The sequence below is a fragment of the Phacochoerus africanus genome, chromosome 1 (genome assembly GCF_016906955.1).
Source record: "Phacochoerus africanus isolate WHEZ1 chromosome 1, ROS_Pafr_v1, whole genome shotgun sequence".
NCBI lineage: Eukaryota > Metazoa > Chordata > Mammalia > Artiodactyla > Suidae > Phacochoerus > Phacochoerus africanus.
Genome location: NC_062544.1, coordinates 217,201,109 through 217,222,065, shown reverse-complemented (window position 1 = coordinate 217,222,065; position 20,957 = coordinate 217,201,109). Strand labels below are relative to the sequence as shown.

General features: G+C 39.9%; 1 protein-coding gene across 1 annotated transcript in view; it reads right to left on the bottom strand.

Moving 5' to 3' along the window:
* Nucleotides 1–20,957, bottom strand: part of HACD2 (3-hydroxyacyl-CoA dehydratase 2) — a 98,651-nt gene that overhangs the window by 65,291 nt on the left and 12,403 nt on the right. Inside the window, exon 3 of the mRNA XM_047790614.1 lies at nt 15,279–15,297. Within this exon, the coding sequence (XP_047646570.1) occupies nt 15,279–15,297 (19 nt within the window). The remainder of the gene's footprint in view (nt 1–15,278; nt 15,298–20,957) is intronic.

Genomic DNA, 20,957 nt, shown 5'->3' with positions numbered 1-20,957 from the left:
GCCAATAGGGTATTTGAAAAAAAGATCAATATCGCTAATCATCAGGGAAAGGCAAATCAAAACTACAATGATACCACCTCACATCTATTAGAATGCCTATTATAAAAATGCCAAAAGGTAACAAGGGTTGGCAAGGATGTGGAAAAATGAGAACTCATACACTCTGGGTAGGAATATAAATTGGCGCAGCTCTTAGAGAAGATAGCATGGAGGTTCCTCAAAATATTTAAAATAGAATCAACATATGATCCAGCTATGCCACTTTTGGGTACATATCCAAAGGAAATGAAATCAGTATCTCAAAGAGATGTCTGTATTCCCCTGTTCATAGCAGCATCATTCATGATAGCTAGGATAAGTAATCAACTTAAGCATCTATCAAAGGATGAATAAAGCGAATGTGATGCACAAACATATATTATTCAGCCTCAAAAAAATGAAATCCTGTTATTTGCAACAACATGGGTAAATCTGGTGAACATTATGGTAAGTGGAATAAGCCAGGCAAGAAAGAAAAATACTCCACGACCTTACTCATACGTAGAATCTAAAAAAGTCAAACTCATAGAAGCAAAGAAAAGAATGGTGGTTGCCAAGAGCTGTGAGATGGAGAAAAAGTGGAGATGTTGGTCAAATATACAAAGATTCAGTTGTGCAGGATGAGTAAGTTCTGAAGAACTCATGTACAGTATGGTGATTATAGTTAATAATATTATATTGCATATTGGAAATCTGCTAAGAAAGTAATCTTAAATGTTTTCACTACCAAAAAAAAAAAAAAGACAACTGTGTAATAGACATGTTAATATTTAGCTTGAGTGTGGCAATAGTTTAACAATGTATATTTATATTGAAACATTACACTGTGTACCGTAAATATGTATATAATTTTTATATCTCAATAAAGGTGGGGAAAAAAAGGAAAAACTCCTATGGTTTTGAGGTAAAAAAGACAAAGTATCCTAAAAAAGGCAAGATAATTAGGTTAGCATCAGACATCTCAGGAGAAACATAAGTAAGGCAATAATAGAACAGCATTTTCAAGAAATTCAAGGAAAGAAAGTGTGAACTAAGGATTTTATATCTAGCAAATCAGCCTTTTAAATATCAAGGTTATATAAAAAGCCTTAAACATATATGAACCAGGGAAATACTCTGCCCACAAGCTCTTCTTAAGAATCCACTTTTTGGGAGAGGCAATTTGTCATGGGCCCTCAGCATCCTTACATATCTCTGCTTAGTATGCCAAAACGGCAAAGCCTGACTGCTTTTTACCCAAGTCATTTCTTTGGTTTGTGTTTGAATGGACTAACCTTGAGGGGTATGGTAGCATCTACCACTAAAACAAAGAGCTAGTCTGCTTTCGCTTACCATAAAAGCAATAAGCTCCCCAAGTTCCCACGTTCCTCTCCTATAATACAAACCACACTACATGCTGCCAGCATCCATGAAATAGAATCACCTAATTTGTTAACTTACAAGGAGGGTAAAATCTCAGACCCTTCTTAGTCACTGACACTACAAGAGAGGAAGTTTCATCCAATTAAAAGGAAACAGGAAACTTCAGTAAAAAGGCTGACCAAAACATTTAATATTTTAAATGTGGACTAAAACAAAGATGGGGACAGGGAGAAAAATATGTAAATCTTATATGTTCTGACAAAGCAGAAACAACACAAGTTAAAAAACAGGAGGAGAAGGGAGTGGGAAATAAGGTACAATAAAATCACTAATTGGGCTCTAGGTGAGAGTCAAAAGAAAACTTAAAATCTGACAAACTAGACAGTAACACATTAAATTAGAAAACAGAGGACTGAGGGCCTTTAAAAAGGTATAAAGGTACAAAGGTAATCACTAGAACAACAGCAAAACCTTCTAAGTACCAAAATAAGTATTTTTAAGAGTAAAAACAAACAAACAAACCCCCCAAACCCCAAACATATCACACAGGTAAACATGGCAATAATAATATATATAGCAATTGTAATAAAAATGTGACAAAGTAAGACCAAACATGTTGTTATATCAACAATTGCAAATGCACTTAATTCACCTACTAAAGGAAAGAGATTTTCAAATTGGGTCGCAAAACAAAAACTCAACTCAGTGATGATGCAAAAGTGATTCAGAAAGGCCACAAATAAAAGACGATCTTTTTTTTTTTTAGTGCTAAAAGCCATAATTCACAATGAAGACATAACAGTTATAGATATCTATTACCAAATAACACAGCAACTATCTTTGTTAAAGCAGAAACTATAGAAGGAAGGAAAATTGGAAACACATTAATAATTGGAGACTTTAACATTATCTTCTCAGTGCAAGATAGATCAAGAAGACAAAACTTAAATAAGGATACAGATGATTTAAAAAAAAATCTAGAACAATGTTATGGATAAATATTAGATTTTATACCCTGATAGTAAATATGAAGTAGGAAGTGATATACCTTCAAAATTCATTGGGGAGAAGAATTGATCTGGGAAGAATGCTATCATACCAAGTAAAGAACGTAATGAACTGGAAGTCCTAGCTAGTGCAGGAAGTCAAGAAAAAGAAATAAAATATATAAGTGGGAAAGGAAGAAATAAAACTACCTTTAAAAATGGGCAAAAGGAGTTCCCGCATGGGGCAATGGGATGGGTGGCATCTCTAGAGCACTGGGATGCAGGTTTGATTGCCAGCCCAGCACAGTGGGATAAAGGTGCGGTGTTGCTGCAGCTGTGGGACAGGTCCCAACCGCGGCTCGGATCTGATCCCTGGCCCAGGAATTCTATATGCTGCGGGGCAGCCCAAGAAGAAAAAATATATCAAAAATTTAAAAATTTTAAAAATGGGCAGAAGATCTGAATAGAAACAAAGAAGGTACACAAATGGCAAATAAGAATATGAAAAAAAGTGTACATCATTTGCCATTTGAGAAATGAAAATTAAAATAAAGGAAACCACAGCACACTTATTAGAATGGCTAAAACCCAAGACACCAACTGCTGATGAGGATGTAGGCAACTGGAATTCCCATTCACTATTGATGGGAAAGCAAAATGGTACAGCTACTTGGAACAGTTTGACAGATTTTTTTTTTTAAATAACGATTTTTATTTTTTCCATTATAGCTGATTTACAGTGTTCTGTCAGTTTTCTGCTGCACAGCAAGGTGACCCAGTCACACATACATGTATACATTCTTTTCTCTCACATTATTGTGCTAGTTTGACAGATTCTTGCAAAGGTAAATAGTCTTGACATATGACCCAAAAATCATGCTACTAGGTATATATTCAACTGAGCTGAAAATGCAAATAGCAAATTTTATTCATACAAAACCAGCACACGACTATTTACAGAATCTTCATTCATAACCATCCCAAACTAGAAGCAACCAAGATGTCCTTCAACAGGTGAACTGACAAACTGTACATTCATATGATAGAATACTATTCACAAATAGAAAAGAATAAACTTTCAAACCATGTAAAGATATGGATGAATCTCCAATGCAGATTGCTAACTGAAAGAACACAGTGAGGTAGGAACTATTCTTAAAAGAAAAATATTAGTGGAAAATGTTCACTATGAATGGAAAAAAAAAAATTCCTTTCCCAGGAAAGCTGTTCAAAACTATAAAAGACACACTATGGAGTTCCCACTGTGGCACAGTGCATTAAGAATATGACCGTAATGGCTCAGATCACTGTGGAGGTTCAGGTTTGATCCCCAGCCAAGTGCAGTTGGTTAAAGGATCTGGCATTGCAGCAGCTGTGGGGTAGGCTGCAGCTGTGGCTCGAATTCAATCCCTGGTCCAGGAACTTCCATATGCCCATGGGTGTGGCCATTAAAAAAAAAAAAGAAATTTAAATAAAGACAAACTACGTCATACAGATATTCCAAAGTGTTCTTGCTTCCTTCATTAATACATTATTTAACCATTCAACTCCTGCCAAAGAATCATAAATCAAAGAATTACTTTGCTAAAAGATGACTCAAACTTGTACTTCTTGGTTCAATGGAAATAACTTGGTTACTAGATGGTGTTTCCAGCTTTGTTGGACTAACCTTGCTTTTGAAGCTAAGAACATAAATGGAAGGTTTATTGATGTCAGACTGTCATAAACCACCTGACCAATGAACTTCTGAAATACTTTCTTTGCCTCCAGCTTTTTAATTAAGCAAATTAAGTGAATTTTTAATTTTATAGTTATCTTGTGCCTAAAGTTAAGAAACATATATAAGATAATCTCCAGAGCAATGCAGGAAGTTTTAGGTTTTTGTTACCTAAAATATTAATTATTAAGTCATGAGAGTGATGGAAAAACATCCACTTCTCTTGTCTCTGGGTACTTGTTCATTCCTCAGTTTCAGCTATTGATTCACTACTGTCTATTTTTATTAGACATCCTCCAGAAGGCCTTAAGGAAGAGAGCATCTCCTTACTAATACAAGAGTGCCATCTAGTGATGATCATGGGTAAATGTAAGCCATTGAAAGTGTTTATGCCAACCTCCCATCACAATTCTGCTTTCTGATGGGGCTTTTAAAATGCACTAAGAAAGCAAAATAAACAAGTGGGATCTAATCAAATCTAAATGCTTTTGCACAGCAAAGTAAACCATTGACAAAACAAAAAGAAAACCTACTGAATGGGAGAAAATATGTGCAAATGATATGACTGATAAGTAATTAACATCCAAAATATATAAACAGGGAGTTCTGGTTGATTGTGGCGCAGTGGAAATGAATCCGACTAGTATCCATGAAGATGCGGGTTCAATCCCTGGCCTCTCTCAGTGCATTAAAGGATCCACTGTTGCTGTGAGCTGTGTGTGGTGTAGGTTGCAGATGCGGCTTGGATCCCACGTTGCTGTGTCTGTGGCCTAGGCCAGCAGCCGTAGCTCCAATTGGACCCCTAGCCTGGCAAGTTCCATATGCCTCAGGAGCAGCCCTAAAAAAGCCAAAAAAACCCCACCAAAAAGCCAAAACATATAAACAGCTCGTACAACTCGAAATAAAAACAAACAACCTGATTTAAAAATCTTCAGAAGACTTTAACAGACATTTCTCTAAAGATGGCAAACAGGCACATAAAAAGATGCTCAACATCGCTAATCATCAGGAAAACACAAATCAAAAACCACAGTGAGATTATTACCTTAAACCTGTCTGATGGCTATTGTTAAAAAGAGCACAAATAGCAAATGTTGGTGAGCATGTGGAGAAAAGAGGATCCCTGAACACTGCTGGTAGGAATGTAAAATGATGTAGCCACTATGGAAAACAGTATGGATGTTTCTCAGAAAACTAAAAATGGAATACCATATGACCCAGCAATCCTACTCCTGGGTATATATCCACCCCCCCCCCCCCCCAAAAAAAGAAAGAAACAAAAAACACTCATTTGAAGAGAAACATGAACCCCAGTGTTCATAGCTGCATTGTTAACAATTGCTAAGATATGAAAGCAACCTAGGTGTCCATCAACAGATGAATGGATAAAGAAGATGTGGCATATACATACAAAGGGGTACTACTACTCAGCGACTAAAAAATGATATTTTTGTCATTTGCAGCAACATAGATGGACTTGTAAGGCATTATGCTAAGTGAAATAAGTTATACAGAAAAAGACAAATAATGTATGATATCACTTACATGTGAGCCTAAAAAATGCAACAAACGAGTGAATTTAACAAAAAAGAAACAGACTCACAGATATAGAGAACAAACTAGTAGTTACCAGTGGGGAGAGGGATGGGGGTAGGCACAGGGTTGGGGTAGGGGCTTAAGAGGTACAATCTACTAAGCATAAAACAAATAAGCTAGAATGGTACACCACACAGCATGGTGAATATAGCCAATATTTTATAATAACACTAAATGGAGTATAACTTTTAAAATTGTGAATCAGCACATTGTATACCTGCAACTTACATATTATAAATCAACTATACTTCAGTAAAAAAAAAAGCATTGAGAATGAAAATGTACTAATATTACTACACTTGAAACAAGTTTCCTAATACTCATATACAGATATATTTAAACATACTGCGTATCCTCTTTTGCTTTTTTTTTTTTAAATAGAGGTTCCCAGGCTCCGAGTCAAATGAAAGGTACAGGTGCCGACAGCTACACCACAGCTCACAGCAATGTCAGATCCTTAACCTACTGAGCGAGGCCAGGGATGGAACCCATAATCCTATGGTTACTAGTTGGATTGTTTCCACTGCGCCACAATGGGAACTCCATAGCATATCCTCCTTTTTTATATCACTACTTATAAATGACCTTCATCTCTGAAGTTACATCATAGTTAGTTTCATGGAAATTCAGATCATCCAGCAGCAAGGAATGTTAGAAATCATCTATTATGAAGCCTAGCTGTTCAGATGTGGAAACTAACGCCCAGAGCTGCCTGACTTGTCACGCAGCTGGTAGTGTTTCCAATGGGGTTGGTTTGCCTTAGCTTGGTTCCCGATGGACTGGAAAACAAGAAGGTATTACTGTACAGAGGAGGTATTTTAAATATCTCAATAACAGGTTTCCATTCAAATAAAATGACTAGCTGTTCCTGCAAGGACAGAGAGGGTAAAATTCCATGGTCTAGGCTCTCTTCATGGCTTTCCCATTTGAACTCCAACTGGGCTCAGAAATGCTCAGGGATTATGTCTGTCCACTAATATCCAGTGGAAGAGCTGTTACAGCTTACTGGGTGCTGCTGGGTGCCAGGCAATGTGCATGAGCCTTCAGTAGGTCCCCCACCTTTCCTACTCAGGCACTTTGCTGACAAGCATGCTCAATTTCTCCCTTCATCTCGGTACATTCACACAGAACTGGGAACAACTTACGGAGCTGCGTGTTCCAGGCAAAGGACATTTTACGTACAAAATTATGGAGTGTGAAAACACCAAGTTTATTCAGAGAACAGTGGCTGAAGCTTTTGGCATCACGAGCAAAAGATGCAGGTGCTGAAACTATCTTTCTTGCCTCTCCTCTCCCTGTTTAGAGGGCAGGAGGCAAAATGTGATCAGGGGCCAACAGGATGATCAAGAAGCCAAAGCGGGGATTAAGCTAGGCTGGTCTGAAGGGCTTGACTGATTTAGGAAAGAATATGGTTTGAACATGGTCATATAGTCTTGGTAGAGCTTTGGAAGTAGGATGCTGGAAAATGACTCTATTTAAAAAATGACGAAGACAGACTTGCAAGGAGCTGAAGGTTGACTTTGGCAACTCCTACCAGTCTCTAACCTTCCCACTGCACCCAGGCAGCTCTTACGGAGGGAAGTGGTCCTTAGAGGCAGCAGGCACAGACTGACCTGCTGGGAAAGGTTAAGTCCATTTCTCCAGCTCAAAGGGCTTCTCCTTCCCCTGTCAGTACTACCACTAAACATGCCCCCAGGCAGAAAACAACTTCTGAATCTAAATGTGAACCATTTTTTATTCCCAAGCAAGAAAAACAGGCAGTCCCAGGGCTGAGCACACTAAGAACAGGGCAGAAGAGAGCCAGCAAGGTCCGTGCGCCCTGTATCAGCTCCCGGTAACAAAAGGGGAGATAGCTCTCAGGATCAGAAACTTGTACTTTCGAGGTATTTTTATACTGTTTGTATTTTTGATACTCATTCCATTTTGTTCTTCCTCACTATTTGGTAATAGCTCATTTAAAAAATGTCAACTAAGAGGAAACAAAGAAAAAAGTTTCCTTTTTGTGCCCAGCCATATCCCTCAGGGCTGGGGGCAGGGTGAGAGCAGAATTCCAGGTATGCAAATGGGGACGGTTACCCCTTCCCTCCAGGATGTCTTCCCTTCAAAGTTTTCTTCTGCTGCAACACAGAGGTTTCTGGGTCTGGTTTTCATAATATGTGATGGTGGTTCCTTCATAATATTCTGGTAGGAGGAGAGAGGGTCTTCTCCTTGGTGCTCCTTTCCCCAGCAGCTGCCCCCTTTCTCACTGGCACCATTTATTATTTAACATCAGTTTGAAGCCACGTGCTACCTACTAATATTAAGGTGATTGCAAATTTCTTAAAATTCACTTTAATTTTTTTTAAGGGCCACACCTGTGGCATACAGAAGGTCCTGGGCTAGGGGTCAAATTGGAGCTGCAGCTGCTGACCCATGCCTTAGCCACCACAACTCAGGATCTGAGCCACATCTACAAGCTATGCTGTAGCAGCCTGCAGCAATGTCAGATCCATAATCACTGAGTGAGGCCAGGGATCAAACCCACATCCTCGCAGACACGATGTTGGGTTCTTAACCCACGGAGCCACAATAGGAACTCCAACATTCACTTTTTAGAAATAATTAGATAAAAGCTGTCATCAGTTTATGAGAAGAGTGCAAGCTGGAACATACAGCAAGTATCTGAAACCACAAATTTGGGATATCTAATGGAAAAGGTTTCTGTCATTAACTGTTGATATCAAAAAGCTAATACTCAACTTTAGACATAATACTGTTTGGGCTATAACTGAGCTCCTCTTGCACAGTTTTCAATCAAGAGAAGTTCCAAAGTTACTTATATTGACAGTATAATTTCCAACACAAAGGCTCACCAAATGCACAATGTCACACCTTACCAAGAATATCATTAGTTCCAGCTCTTCTACCTCTAATTTCCATTCCAACAAAGTGGGGTAACCATGTAGTTAGCTCAGAACCACCCATATCCAACATGCCTCTTCCATAATCTAATCTTGAGCACAACACAGAAAAACAGATACTACTTCTTTCAATACAAACTGTACCACATGATTAAGGAAAGCACAACTCTTCTTTGTAGTCTTATAAAAAACACATCCCAACTGTTTTTTTTTTTTTTTTAATATATTTCCAAAAGAAAAACACTGTGCAAATAGCACTACAAATCTTGGATTGAGGGCTGCAATCACAGCACTTAAGAAATCCTATCCCAGAAAAAGATAAATACTACATGATCTCATATGTGAAATCTAAAAAAAAAAAACCAGAAACAAAAAAACAAAAAACAAAACAAAACAAACCCCCCCCCCCCCTTTTTTTTTTCTCTTTTGGGGGCTGCACCTGCGGCATATGGAGGTTCCTAGGCTAAGGATCCAATAGGAGCTGTAGCCAATGGCCTACACCAGGGCCACAGCAACGAGGGATCCAAGCCTCATCTTCGACCTGCACCACAGCTCACGGCAATGCCAGATCCTTAACCCACCGAGCAAGGCCAGGGATTGAACCCGTGTCCTCATGGAAACGAGTCAGGTTCATTAACCGCTGAGCCACGACGGGAACTCCTAAAAAAACCCCAAATTAATAGATACAGGGAATAGGCTGGTGGTTGTTAGAGGCAGGGAGTAAGGAGAATGGGTGAAGGTGATTGTAAGGTACAAATTCCTAGTGATAATACAAATCAGTCCTGGGGATGCAATGCACAACATGATGACTATAGTTAACAATACTGCATTGCATATTTGAAAGTTGCTAAGAGAGATCTTAAAAGTCCTTATCACAAGAAAGATAAATTATAACTCTATAAGGTAATGGATGTTAACTAAACTTATTTTGGTGATCATTTTACAATCTATACATATAACAAATCATTATGATGTACACCTGAAATGAATATGTTACATGTCAATTATACCATATATTAATTTTTTTAAAATGTCAACACATATTCAAAAGGGCTATCCCTTGCCTCACCCCCACACCAGAAATCTTGTTCTTGAATCAACAGAGAGCAAACAACCCACTTTAAAGAAGTTGGGACATGGAAACTGATTTGGAAGGACCAAGGCTAGACTCTCACAGAAATGAATCCCTCATGTGGAATTTTTTGGGGGGCCACACCTGCAGCATGTGTGAGTTCCTGGGCCAGGGATTAAACCTGTGCCCCAGCAGTGACCCAAGCCACAATAGTGGCAATGCCAGATCCTTAACCCGCTGAGCCACCAGAGGACTCCTGGAATTTTAGTTTATTGTTTCTGGAGGCTAAGAAACAATAAAAACTTTTTGCCAAGTTGCATTGTGACAACCATGAACAAGAAGCAATTCCAACCCATGCTAAGAACCAGGGGCTCTGAAGCACTCACTCACAAAGAAATGCAATTTAAGAAAAAAAAAAAAAAAGAATATGGAAGAGTTATAGTTATATAAATCTAAAAAAGGAATATTACACTAGGGATAGAATAAAACTTTTAACATTCTATGACATTATTATTGTTAATAATAAAGCTACCATTTTATTGGGCAATTTTCAATATCGTCATGTCTCAGGCATTAAGCCAAGTATTTCTCAGGCATGTCCTATTTCATTTTCACAGTAACTCTAGAAGTAGGTATTATTATCCCCCCCTTTAATTGACGTAGAAACAAAGGCATCCACAAGTTCAGTTATTTCCTGAAAGTCACAGCCAGTCAAAAACCCAGGTCTGACTGAGGTCTAGACTTCTCATCAACAATGTATAACCCAAAGACATCTCAAGGCTCTAATAAGTTTCTAAAGGACCAAGTTGTTAGAGTGAAAAGTTTCAGAAAGCCACAGGAAAATAAACCATCATTCCAAAAGTAAACATAAGTATGAGTAAAAAAAATAGAGCACTGCCTTTAGGCAAATGCTAGAAACAACTTCTTGATTATTACTGATTTTTTTTTTTAAGGAACTGAAAACTTTTTTTTTTTTTTTGGTCTTTTGTCTTTTTAGGGCCACACTCGTGGCATATGGAGGTTCCCAGATCCAAGCTGTGTCTGCAACCTATACCACAGCTCACAGCAATGCCGCATCCTTAACCCACTGAACCAGGCCAGAGATAAGACCTGTAACCTCATGGTTACTAGTCAGGTTCATTAACCACTGAACCACGACGGGAACTCTGAAACTAAAGACATTTTGAAAGAAGTTTTGGAAATTTTCACCAGAATTTGGTAAGATTATGATCAAATGTTCACTAGTTCCCAACTAGTAGTCCATGAACTGTCAGGTGCTGGGATTCAAAAATCAATAGGAAACAGTTCTTGTCCTCAAAAAATTCAGTGGTGTTGGTGGGAAATATAGGTAGAGTGACAGTGCATAATACAGTCTGCAAAGTGTAACGGCAGACTGAGTGGCAGGGCATGACAGAGAAGTGAGGAAGGCATGTCATCAAGCCAATGGGGGATAGGAAAGTTTACTGGGGAAAGCTGTCACCTGAAGGGGGTGGGCTACCATTCCAGGCAGAGCACAAAGCGTGGGCACAGACCAGAGGCAGGAAGTAGTGCAGGAACACGGTATATAGGGGGTGGAGTACGACCCACAAGAAGGTCAAGGTTACTGAAGTGTGGAGTGGGAGGCAGGGAAGGGACTTGTGTAAGGCTGGGGAAGTGGGGAGGGTCCAAATCACAAAGAAGTTGAAACTAGTGAAAAGGTTTAAGCACAGAAGTGACATGCTCAGAATTATCATTTAACTAAATCCCTCAAGGGTTAAGAAGCATGGACTTGGAACCACACAGCCATAGGTTCAACTTCTGGCTCTAGGGCTTATTTGCTGTGTGAACCTTGGCAAGATACAAAACCTTCTAAGCCTCAGTCTTGTCAACTATAAGTAAACAGACAATAAATGTGAAGCACTGGAACACAGTAAATGCACACATTATAATGACTGCTCTTACTATTATTAATATTACAAGTCGACACGTCCAGGGAGACCCATATGGGAGTCCAGATGAGACATATTCAGGCCCCGAATAAGGATGGGGAAAAAAACCCAAAACAAAAACAGGACAATCTGAGAACTCTTGAGGAAACAGAACTGAGAAGACCTGATAACCACCTGGTTAAGGGCGAGTGGGTAAGAGACAGGGAGAGGAAACCACGGATGAGCCTGGGTGACTGAATGGATGGTGGTTGGAAGCTGGTGGAGCACCGGACAAGAAAAATGTCGGAGGCAGAATAAGTGAGGAAGTGTGAGTCATGCTGCGGAGGACATGTACATCCAGGAGGCCACTGGATGAGACTGGAGTCTGGGGTACAGGTGTGACTTGGAGCTAAAGAAGTGGATGTCGTGCGTATTTCAACTCACAAGAAGGGAAGAGGTCACCCACAGAGGGTCTGTTCAGTTAGAAGAGCAAAGAGCTAGGCCAGATGCTGGTAATACCCACAATTAAGGGGGCAAGGAGAGAGAGTCCCCCAAAGAAGGGGACCACAGAGGACCAGACAAGGCAGGGGGGCTCAGCATAACATAAGCTAAAAGAGCAGGATGTCACAGAGGGAGCCATCAGTGGTGCCCAATGGAGTTGACAGGTTCAGTAAACTCCAAACATGTCTTTGAAATTTTATAGAAACTGATGCTAGGTTTTAGACCAGAGGCAATTTTAGTAGAACAAGAGGGACAGAAGCACTACTGCTGTGTTAAGGTATAAATAGGAGTATGGAAGTGGAAAGAACATACCAGAAATCTGATAAAAGAGATGCGGAGGAATTATGCAGAAATACAGGAGGAAGGTAGGGACAAAGGTTAGGTTAATAATATTTTTTAGGGAGTTCCCACTGTGGCTCAGCAGGTTAATAACTTGACATGGTGTCTCTGAGGATGCAGGTTCAATTCCTGGCCTTGCTCAGTGGGTTAAGGACCCGGTGTTCCCACAAGCTGTAGCATAGGCTGCAGTTACGGCGTTGCTGTGGCTGTGGCATAGGCTGGCAGTTGCAGCTCCGATTCAACCCCTAGCCTGGGAACCTCCATATGCTGCAGGTGTGACCCACCCCTGAAAAAAAAAGGGAAAAAATATTTTTGGAACACTCTGAGCATTTTCTGAGCTGCGGAAAAGGCAGATGACCCAGGATGATGAAGCAAGGGAGAGAATCATTGACGCAACAAGGTTCTTAAGAAAATAGGAAGGGGATTTCCCTTGGTGGCTCAGTGGTTAACGAATCTGACTAGGAACCATGAGTTTGCAGGTTTGATCCTAGCCCCACTCAGTGGGTTATGGATCCGGTGTTGCCGTGAGCTGTGGTGCAGGTTACAGATGCGGCTCAGATCCCTAGTTGCTGTGGCTGTGATGCAGGCCAGAGGCTACAGCACCGATTAGACCCCAAGCCTGGGAACCTCCATATGCCTCAGGTACAGCCTAGAAAAGACAAAAAAAAAAAAAAAAAAAAAAAAGGAAAGAAAAGAAAATAGGAAGGAATTTTCAAGTATCTCCTGTGTGTCAGGCATCACACTAAGGCCTAGGGACACCTGTGGACAAGCCATCGGAGCAGAGTGGGATGGGGATATCAGTCCTCAGAGGCCTCCCGCCAGAGGAGCGCCCATCTGAAGGCGGGTCTCTTGAGCCTATGCCTGTTCACCTCTCTACCCCCACTGCCCAACAGTGTCTGGCCCCACCTGGTGGGCATTCAATCATGTTCTTGGTTTGAAGGAATAAATACACTTGTCAGAAACTTTATTTCCAGCGGTAGAAATTTTATAAACAGGAATGAGAATATATTCTAAGACAGATAAAAGAAATTTTAGGTATTAAAATGCAATGAAATATTAATTAAAATAATAATACATATGCTCAGAAAACATGCATCTGAGAGCTTTGTACAGAGGCAGCTGAAAGTTAGGAGGTGGGGGAGTCTGGGGGTACAGGGCTCAGTCACGTGGAAAAGGCCAGGTTCCAGAACTCTCTCTGGCTGAATATATCCCTCCAATTCAGAAATTTAAGCACTTAAGAAGGGACACAATTTTTCATCTCAAAACTATAGATAAAGTACTAAAAAGGAGATGTGAGACTGACTATATGTTAGCTGAGACCCATTTGCCATAAAGTACAGTCAATCCAGTTAGGCTCTGGCACAGATTGCCCAGGATCCAAGTAAGGGTGCACCATTTACTGGCTGTGTAACCTGGTCCAGGTCCCTTAACCTTCTTTGGGAAAGCAGACCATGTGATATATCAGTCTCCAAGCTCCTTTCGAATCTCTTGCTTAAAGGTGTGAAAGCAGTTTCTTCACCTTCTGAATCACACATTCCTCTGAGAATCTGAAAGCTATGAATTCTACCCACCTTCTCAAATAAACACATGCATACCCAATTCTGCAAATCATCTGAGAAATCCCCAATTGTAGACCTCCTTCTAGTGGGAAAATAGCCCAGGTGCAATTCTCTATAAGGAAGATGTTTTTCTTCCTTAAAAGTAATGAAGCCCAAGTATCACAATGACCCCTTTAAGGCCTATGGTGGAGTGTCTGCTGTGTGCCCACCTGAGCTGTTAAGTCTCCTCATCCCTGAACTTCCCAGTGTCTTAAATAATGGAAGTACCCACCTGATTTATCAGTTACACCAGTCAGGGCCATAACAGTTTGAATGCAGAGTTCTGGAGTTTTCAGACCTTCAGTGCTTCTCAATGAATATCCACTTCGAATCTACTCTTTGAGAGACACACTAGGATGCACAGCAACCACTGTGGGGTTACTCCACAGGGTCTGTCAATCTCCCCAAACTGATTTCTGCTTACTGGAGTCTAGCTGCCCCAGACTTGAAGCTATGCCTCAGTTCCAGAGGGAATTTGATGATCTTCCCCTTCCCCCCAAAAGGAAACACACTGCACCTGCTTTTAGTAGAAATCCCTCGCATTTATACAACCTTTTGTACTTGTACTTTCTATAATCCCTCTCACATATATTAAATATTCATCTGAGAGGTAGGCAATATAAGCAGCATTCTATTTTAAAGATAAGAAAAGGGGGAAAAAAAAAGATAAGGAAAGGGAATATAACATTTAAGTGACCAGAGAGGGCTTTCAACATAGCCGAGCACTCCAAGTCTCATTCACACACACGTTTCTCTCTTTATCCTTATACCTAGAAGATCAGAGAGGCCTCTTTAAATTGATAGCGCAAAAGAGCTATAGCATTTAGTAAAGTGTTCAGTGATATCAACTAAATAGTATCTATGATTTTAGAAACCAAAAGCCTAAGCAATTTTATATTTAACGATTAATTTTTTCAATATTCAATAAGAATATAATCAACCTATCATTTATGACTTTAAAAAGCAGAATCTATCGAACACAAGAATTCCAGGAGTTCCTGTATGGCTCAGTGGTAACAAACCCTCCTATTAGCCAGGAGGACATGGGTTCGATTCCCGGCCCTGATCAGTGGGTCAGGGATCTGGCGTTACCATGAACTGTGGTGTAGGTCACAGACATGGCTTGGATCCTGTGTTGCTGTGCCTGTGGCGTAGACCAGCAGTTGCAGCTCCAATTCGACCCCTAGCCTGCGAACTTCCATATGCTGCACCTTCAGCCCTTACAAGTAAAAAATAAAATAAAAAAGAATTCCATACTTACCTATTGCACAATGTAAAATCTAGAGAGAAAAAAGCGGGAAAAAAAGAATTAGTAAAGATCAATAATATTATAGCTTTATTTCATACAAACTAGCCTTTTAGTAAGAATAGAGCAGTGTCTGCCAATAGTATTGAAGTTGAAAAATGAACATCCCATTTTTAAACTTGGCTACAAACTATTTAATAAAATGCAAATTCTCATTTAGCTTTTTGTTTGTTCATTTTTAGTTTATGTATCTATGGAAGACTTCCTAAGGAGTAACTCTCACCCAGTAGTTTATCAGATGTCAAGGACCTCTTTTTAATACATACACTGGCAAAAGCAGTTAAGTGCACTACTCCCATATCCCATATTTTACATAACGGAACTGTCACAAACTATGGAACACAGGGTCAGAAGAGCCTTTTCTTGCCCCGCAGGCCCTTTAAGGCCGCTATTCATTCTAACAAGCTCCGCCTTTGGATGCCATCTTATCTCATTCTATGACCTCATTACAGGGGTATCCAGACCTCTTTGAGCTCCATACCCACATTCCCTTGGACATCTCCCTCTAGGTGTACTAGCAGCACCTCAAAGACAGCATGTCTCAATAGGAAGCTCACTCTTTCCCTTCTTCATACATACCACGCCCCTTGATTACCAACCGCCCACTCTCAGATTCAACTGTTCTTTCCTCTTCCTCACCCCACAAACAGGTTTCCAAGTCCTGCTAATGCTTCTGGCATGTCCTTCCTGTTTTTTTTGTTTGTTTGTTTGTTTTTAATTTCCAGTGCATGGGTGAGATTGCTATCTCCTCTCCATCTCAATGGCCATCGAACCAGCTAATTAGGTTCTTTCAAATTCCCTTGCAATTCATCCTTTATGTGGCACTGCTTTAACCCGGGTGGTGGTGGTAAAGAAGTAATTTGATTTAATGACCAAGGCTTTTTTGGATGAAAACTCCTAACAGCACTGCAGTGCATTTTAGCGTTTACATTTCGCTAATCATTATGATGTTGATCAAACAAAAACCCAAGACAGTTATCTCTACCTGCAGATGAGAAAACTAGTCTTGGAGAAACTGCTTCAACTTAAGATAAGTGATGTCTAGAATCAAGAACCCAGGTTTTATTTCTTCTCTACTGCTTTTTCTATCATATTATTTCACTTTAACTAATGTTATAAGATATATGCAGAAGCCACAACTTGATGAAGGCTTTATCTTGACTTTAGCTTTATCTAAAACATGCCTAATAAGGAGTTCTCGTTACGACTCAGTGGGTTAAGAATCCAATTAGTATCTATGAAGATGCTGTCTCAATCCCTGGCCTTGCTTAATGGATTAAACATCTGGAGTTGCGATCAACTCTGGTGTATGTGGCACATGGGGCTTGGATCCCGAGTTGCTATGGTGTAGGCTGGCAGCTGCAGCTCCGGTTCAACCCCTAGCCTGGGAATTTCCATATGCTGCAGGTGCAGCTCTAAAAAGAAAAAAAAAAAAAGTCTAATAAGACTGTCTGCTCAAGTCTGTTTCATTAAGTTTTTTTTTTTTTTTTTTTTTGAAGAGAGGAGGGGACAGAGCATGGGTTGGAGTGAAAAAAATCAAGCTGCACAAATTTGTTGAGAACAAAAGAATTACTAGCCTGCAATCTTACATTTTTCAAAAGAAAACACTGCTGAAAATCTCAAATATGTGAATATTACAAAATAAGCTGAACCTCCTGCTGCAAAGTTGAGAAAAACTAAGATACGTGTTGATTAAAATGAAATGGAATGAAAGATGAGTGATGAGCATCCTTTGAGACAAACCTACTCTAATCATGTATGCGGCAAGACATTCAGGGTGTTGATTTACAATATGATACTCCAGAAAAGGATATATGACACTTTAGACCTATCATGTCTTTGTGTGACAGAACAAATCTTAGTATTAGACCCAATCTCCCCCCACCCCACCCCCTTTTGTTTTTTTTTTTTTGGCTGCCCCACAGCACATGGAATTTCCAAGGCCAGGGATTGAACCTATGCCGTTGCAGGGGTCTGAGGTGCTTTGGAGACAATGCTGATCCCGTTGTGCCATAGCAGGAAGTCCCCAATCTCCCCTTTTTAATCGTATATTTTACAATGGCTCCTTTACTATACTGAATTAAAATTCATAGATGATACAACTTACAAACACAAAATTTAAAACAAATACTGGAGTTCCCATTGTGGTGCAGTGGTTAACGAATCCGACTAGGAACCATGAGGATGCTCAGTGAGTTAAGGATCTGGCATTGCCCTGAGCTGTGGTATAGGTTGCAAACATGGCTCAAATCCCTCGTTGCTGTGGCTCTGGTGTAGGCCGGTGGTTTACAGCTCCGATTCCACCCCTAGCCTGGGAACCTCCATATGCCGTGGGAGTGGCCCTAGAAAAAGACAAAAACAAACAAACAAACAAATAAACATCCTAATCTATATGTAGAGAATAATATGTATTTCCACATATAAATGCTTGGGGACATAATGACATAATGAAGTAGTCAGATACATGTATCACCTTATGATGAATAAGTTGGGATTTAAAAATATCAGAAGCACTTTGGATAAGTATAGAAAAATAAAAGCAGAGATATAGACCAACAGTAGAGTAAAAACAGTATTAAAATAGTAATGGACATATGGAAGTAATCTTAACTGAAATTAAAATAATATGGCAAGTAAATAACAAAGCAGAGAAAATGAAAAATTACAATCTTCTGAAGCTACTAGGTCTGATTTATTTGCAACTATGGTATCAAAATAATCCCCTAGATTGTACCATGGGATAGGGTAGGAAGAAAGTATCAGAGAAAGCTAATTCTTCTGTCTTGAGATTCCATTGAGAAAAATAATCTGTGTCTGGTTGGTAAAAAGAACTTGGAGACGGTATTCTTTAAGTGGTGTGACAAGGAAAAAGAAGATGGATTAGACAAAAAACAGTAATTAATGCAAGGGGTGATAAAGGAGTTGTGTACTGGGTTACTGGGGATAGTTTTAGGATAAAACTGAAAAACTGCAGTGATTCAAAAAAAGGCAAAATCAAATATTACTAAAATAGTTAAAGAAATCAAATGAGATCTCTGCATTTCCCATGTCTCCATTAATTTAAAGTCTGAATAGGAATCTCAAACTTGTTTCATGTTTTCAATCAGTTTCATTGGTTTTGCAGTTATAACACTATTGCACTGAAATCCTTCTCAACTAAATGTGCAAACTAGAAATGTTTACAGAACAGAATGTGCAGGATGAACAAATTATTCAATTACTTTGAGATATCTTTATTTAACTCATTAGGTTCCCTCTTCATGGTTATCTCAGCTAGGCAGAATCCTAAAGATGATTCCCTAAGATTCTTGTTTCTTGGTTATCCAATAAAATAATAACTAGGTGCCACAGGATAGGAACTCTGCAAATTAACTAAAGTCCGAAGTCAGCTGTAATCAGGTCAGCCTTTTTAAAGTGGACAATTTTCTCCGGCCAGATGCAGAAGGAGAAGTCAGAGATATTCAAAGAACAAAAGTTATTCAATGTGCCATATTTGGCTTTGAAGATGAAGGAGGCCATGTGAAGGGGCTGGAGGGTGACCTCCAGCTGACAGACAGCAAGGAAATGGGATGTCAGACCTACAACCCACAAATAAGTGGATTGTGTCAACAAGCTGAATAAGCTTAGAAACAGATTCTTTCCCAGAGCCCCCAGAGAGAAGTCAGCCCAGCCGACACCTTGATTTCAGTCTTATGAGACGCTGAGCAGGGAACCCACCCAAGCCAGGGCTGAATTAGACAACTGTGAGCTAATAAATGAGCGTTGTTTTAAGCTGCAGCAGAGAAAACTAAGACAACAACCTTCTTCTAACCTAATAATCTTTTTGTTTAATTTCTCATGAAGATTTTTTAGTATGAATCTATACTATAAAACTATCAATTTGTATTTGTAGAGAGGTTAGCCCATGGTGCATACAAAAGTCAGTGGAGATACAGAACAAATCTTCATTAAGTTGGACTGTCTCAGACATCGTAGGACATCTAGGTATAGCCCCCTCATTCACTGTGGCAATCAAAATACCCTCACAGTTTTCCAAAGCACACACTAGAGGGGTCATGCTGCTCTTGTTGACATCTACTGAGAATCACTGGACTAAAATAAGCACATTTGAAAAAATTTAGAAGACTTGTCATATTCAAAGTCTCCCTTGAAAATATGTCATAGCAGTGACGATCCAATGTTAGCTGCTGGGAGTGTTCACGTAAGGTTCCCCCATGTATCTGACACCAGTGTCTATGTTCCCCCGATGAGCCACAATCCCCCACCCCCACCCCAATCTTTCCAGGAGACTCTCCAAGACCAGCAGAAGACTAGGGCATGAATGAAACTGGTAGAAACTGTATACAGGTAGCCAGGCTCCAGAGATAGTATACTACATATATTACTGATTTTGAGATCTGTACCTTACCAACCATAAATATTCAGAACTTTGAGCAGTACATTTGGTTCTCCACTGTGTCTGGAATGAGAGATAACCAGAAGTACAGATTTATTCATTCATGAGCAGTTGCTAATGGGTTAGCTGGATGCTCAGGGACTTGGAAGAAACAGGATTGGAAGATAGTGACAAGGAGAGTGGGGGAAGAAGTATGTGGATGGATCGCTTAGAATGGGCACAGACTTTGAAGATACCTGTCTCAGAGTTCCCAATGTGGCACAGCAGAAATGAATCTGACTAGAGCCATGAGGATGCAGGTTTGATCCCCGGCCTCGCTCAGTGGGTTAAGGAGCTGATGCTGCCATGAGCTGTGGTGTAGGCCGGTGGCTGTAGCTCCATTCAACCCCTATTTTGGGAAACTCCATATGTCTCGGGTGAGGCCCTAAAAAGCAAAAAAAAAGGAAGAAAGAAAATATTTGTCTCATGTAAATGCTCACCACAAGGCATCCACTGTAAAGGAGACCCTTAATTATGGTGGACAAAATGATACACTCTGTTCATGTCACTTAGCCTCTTTTCCGGCCACTCCAGTGTTTCCTCTATAGATCATGAACAATTGTGGCAAGAATGGAGGCTGTGAATGGGCTCAAGAGCATGAACTATGTCTTAGCATGGCTGACCTGGTTAACCTTTTTGCTGAGTGCCTAATTTGCAAATAGCACAGATCAACGCTAAATGCCCCATAAAGCACCATCCCCCAGGGGAACAATACACTGCCTGAAGGTAGGTTGATAACGCTGGATTTCTTCCATCAAGGAGGGAGCAGTTTGTCCTTGCTGGAATAAACACATAGCTAGATATTGTTTGCCTTTTTTGCCCATAATGTCTCTGTCAGCATTACCATCTATGAACTCATAGAGTGCCTTATCCATCATCATGGCATTCCACACAATATTGTGTCTGATGAAAGAACTCACTTCATAAACCAACTATAATAGAAAAAATAAAAATCATTATAAAAAATATGCAATGAAGCAAAGCCTGGAAAAAAAACAAAAAACAAAAACTCACTTCACAGCAAAAACACATACATTAAAGGGCTCAGGCCTACTGAATCAACTGATCTTACCACACATCCTAACTCACAAATCCCTGGCTTAGTCAAAAGGCACAATGATTTACTGAAGACTCTGAAAGAATGGGGTTCTGCTTTGTAGGATGCTGTTTATACTCTGAATTAAAGATGTAGTATTCTT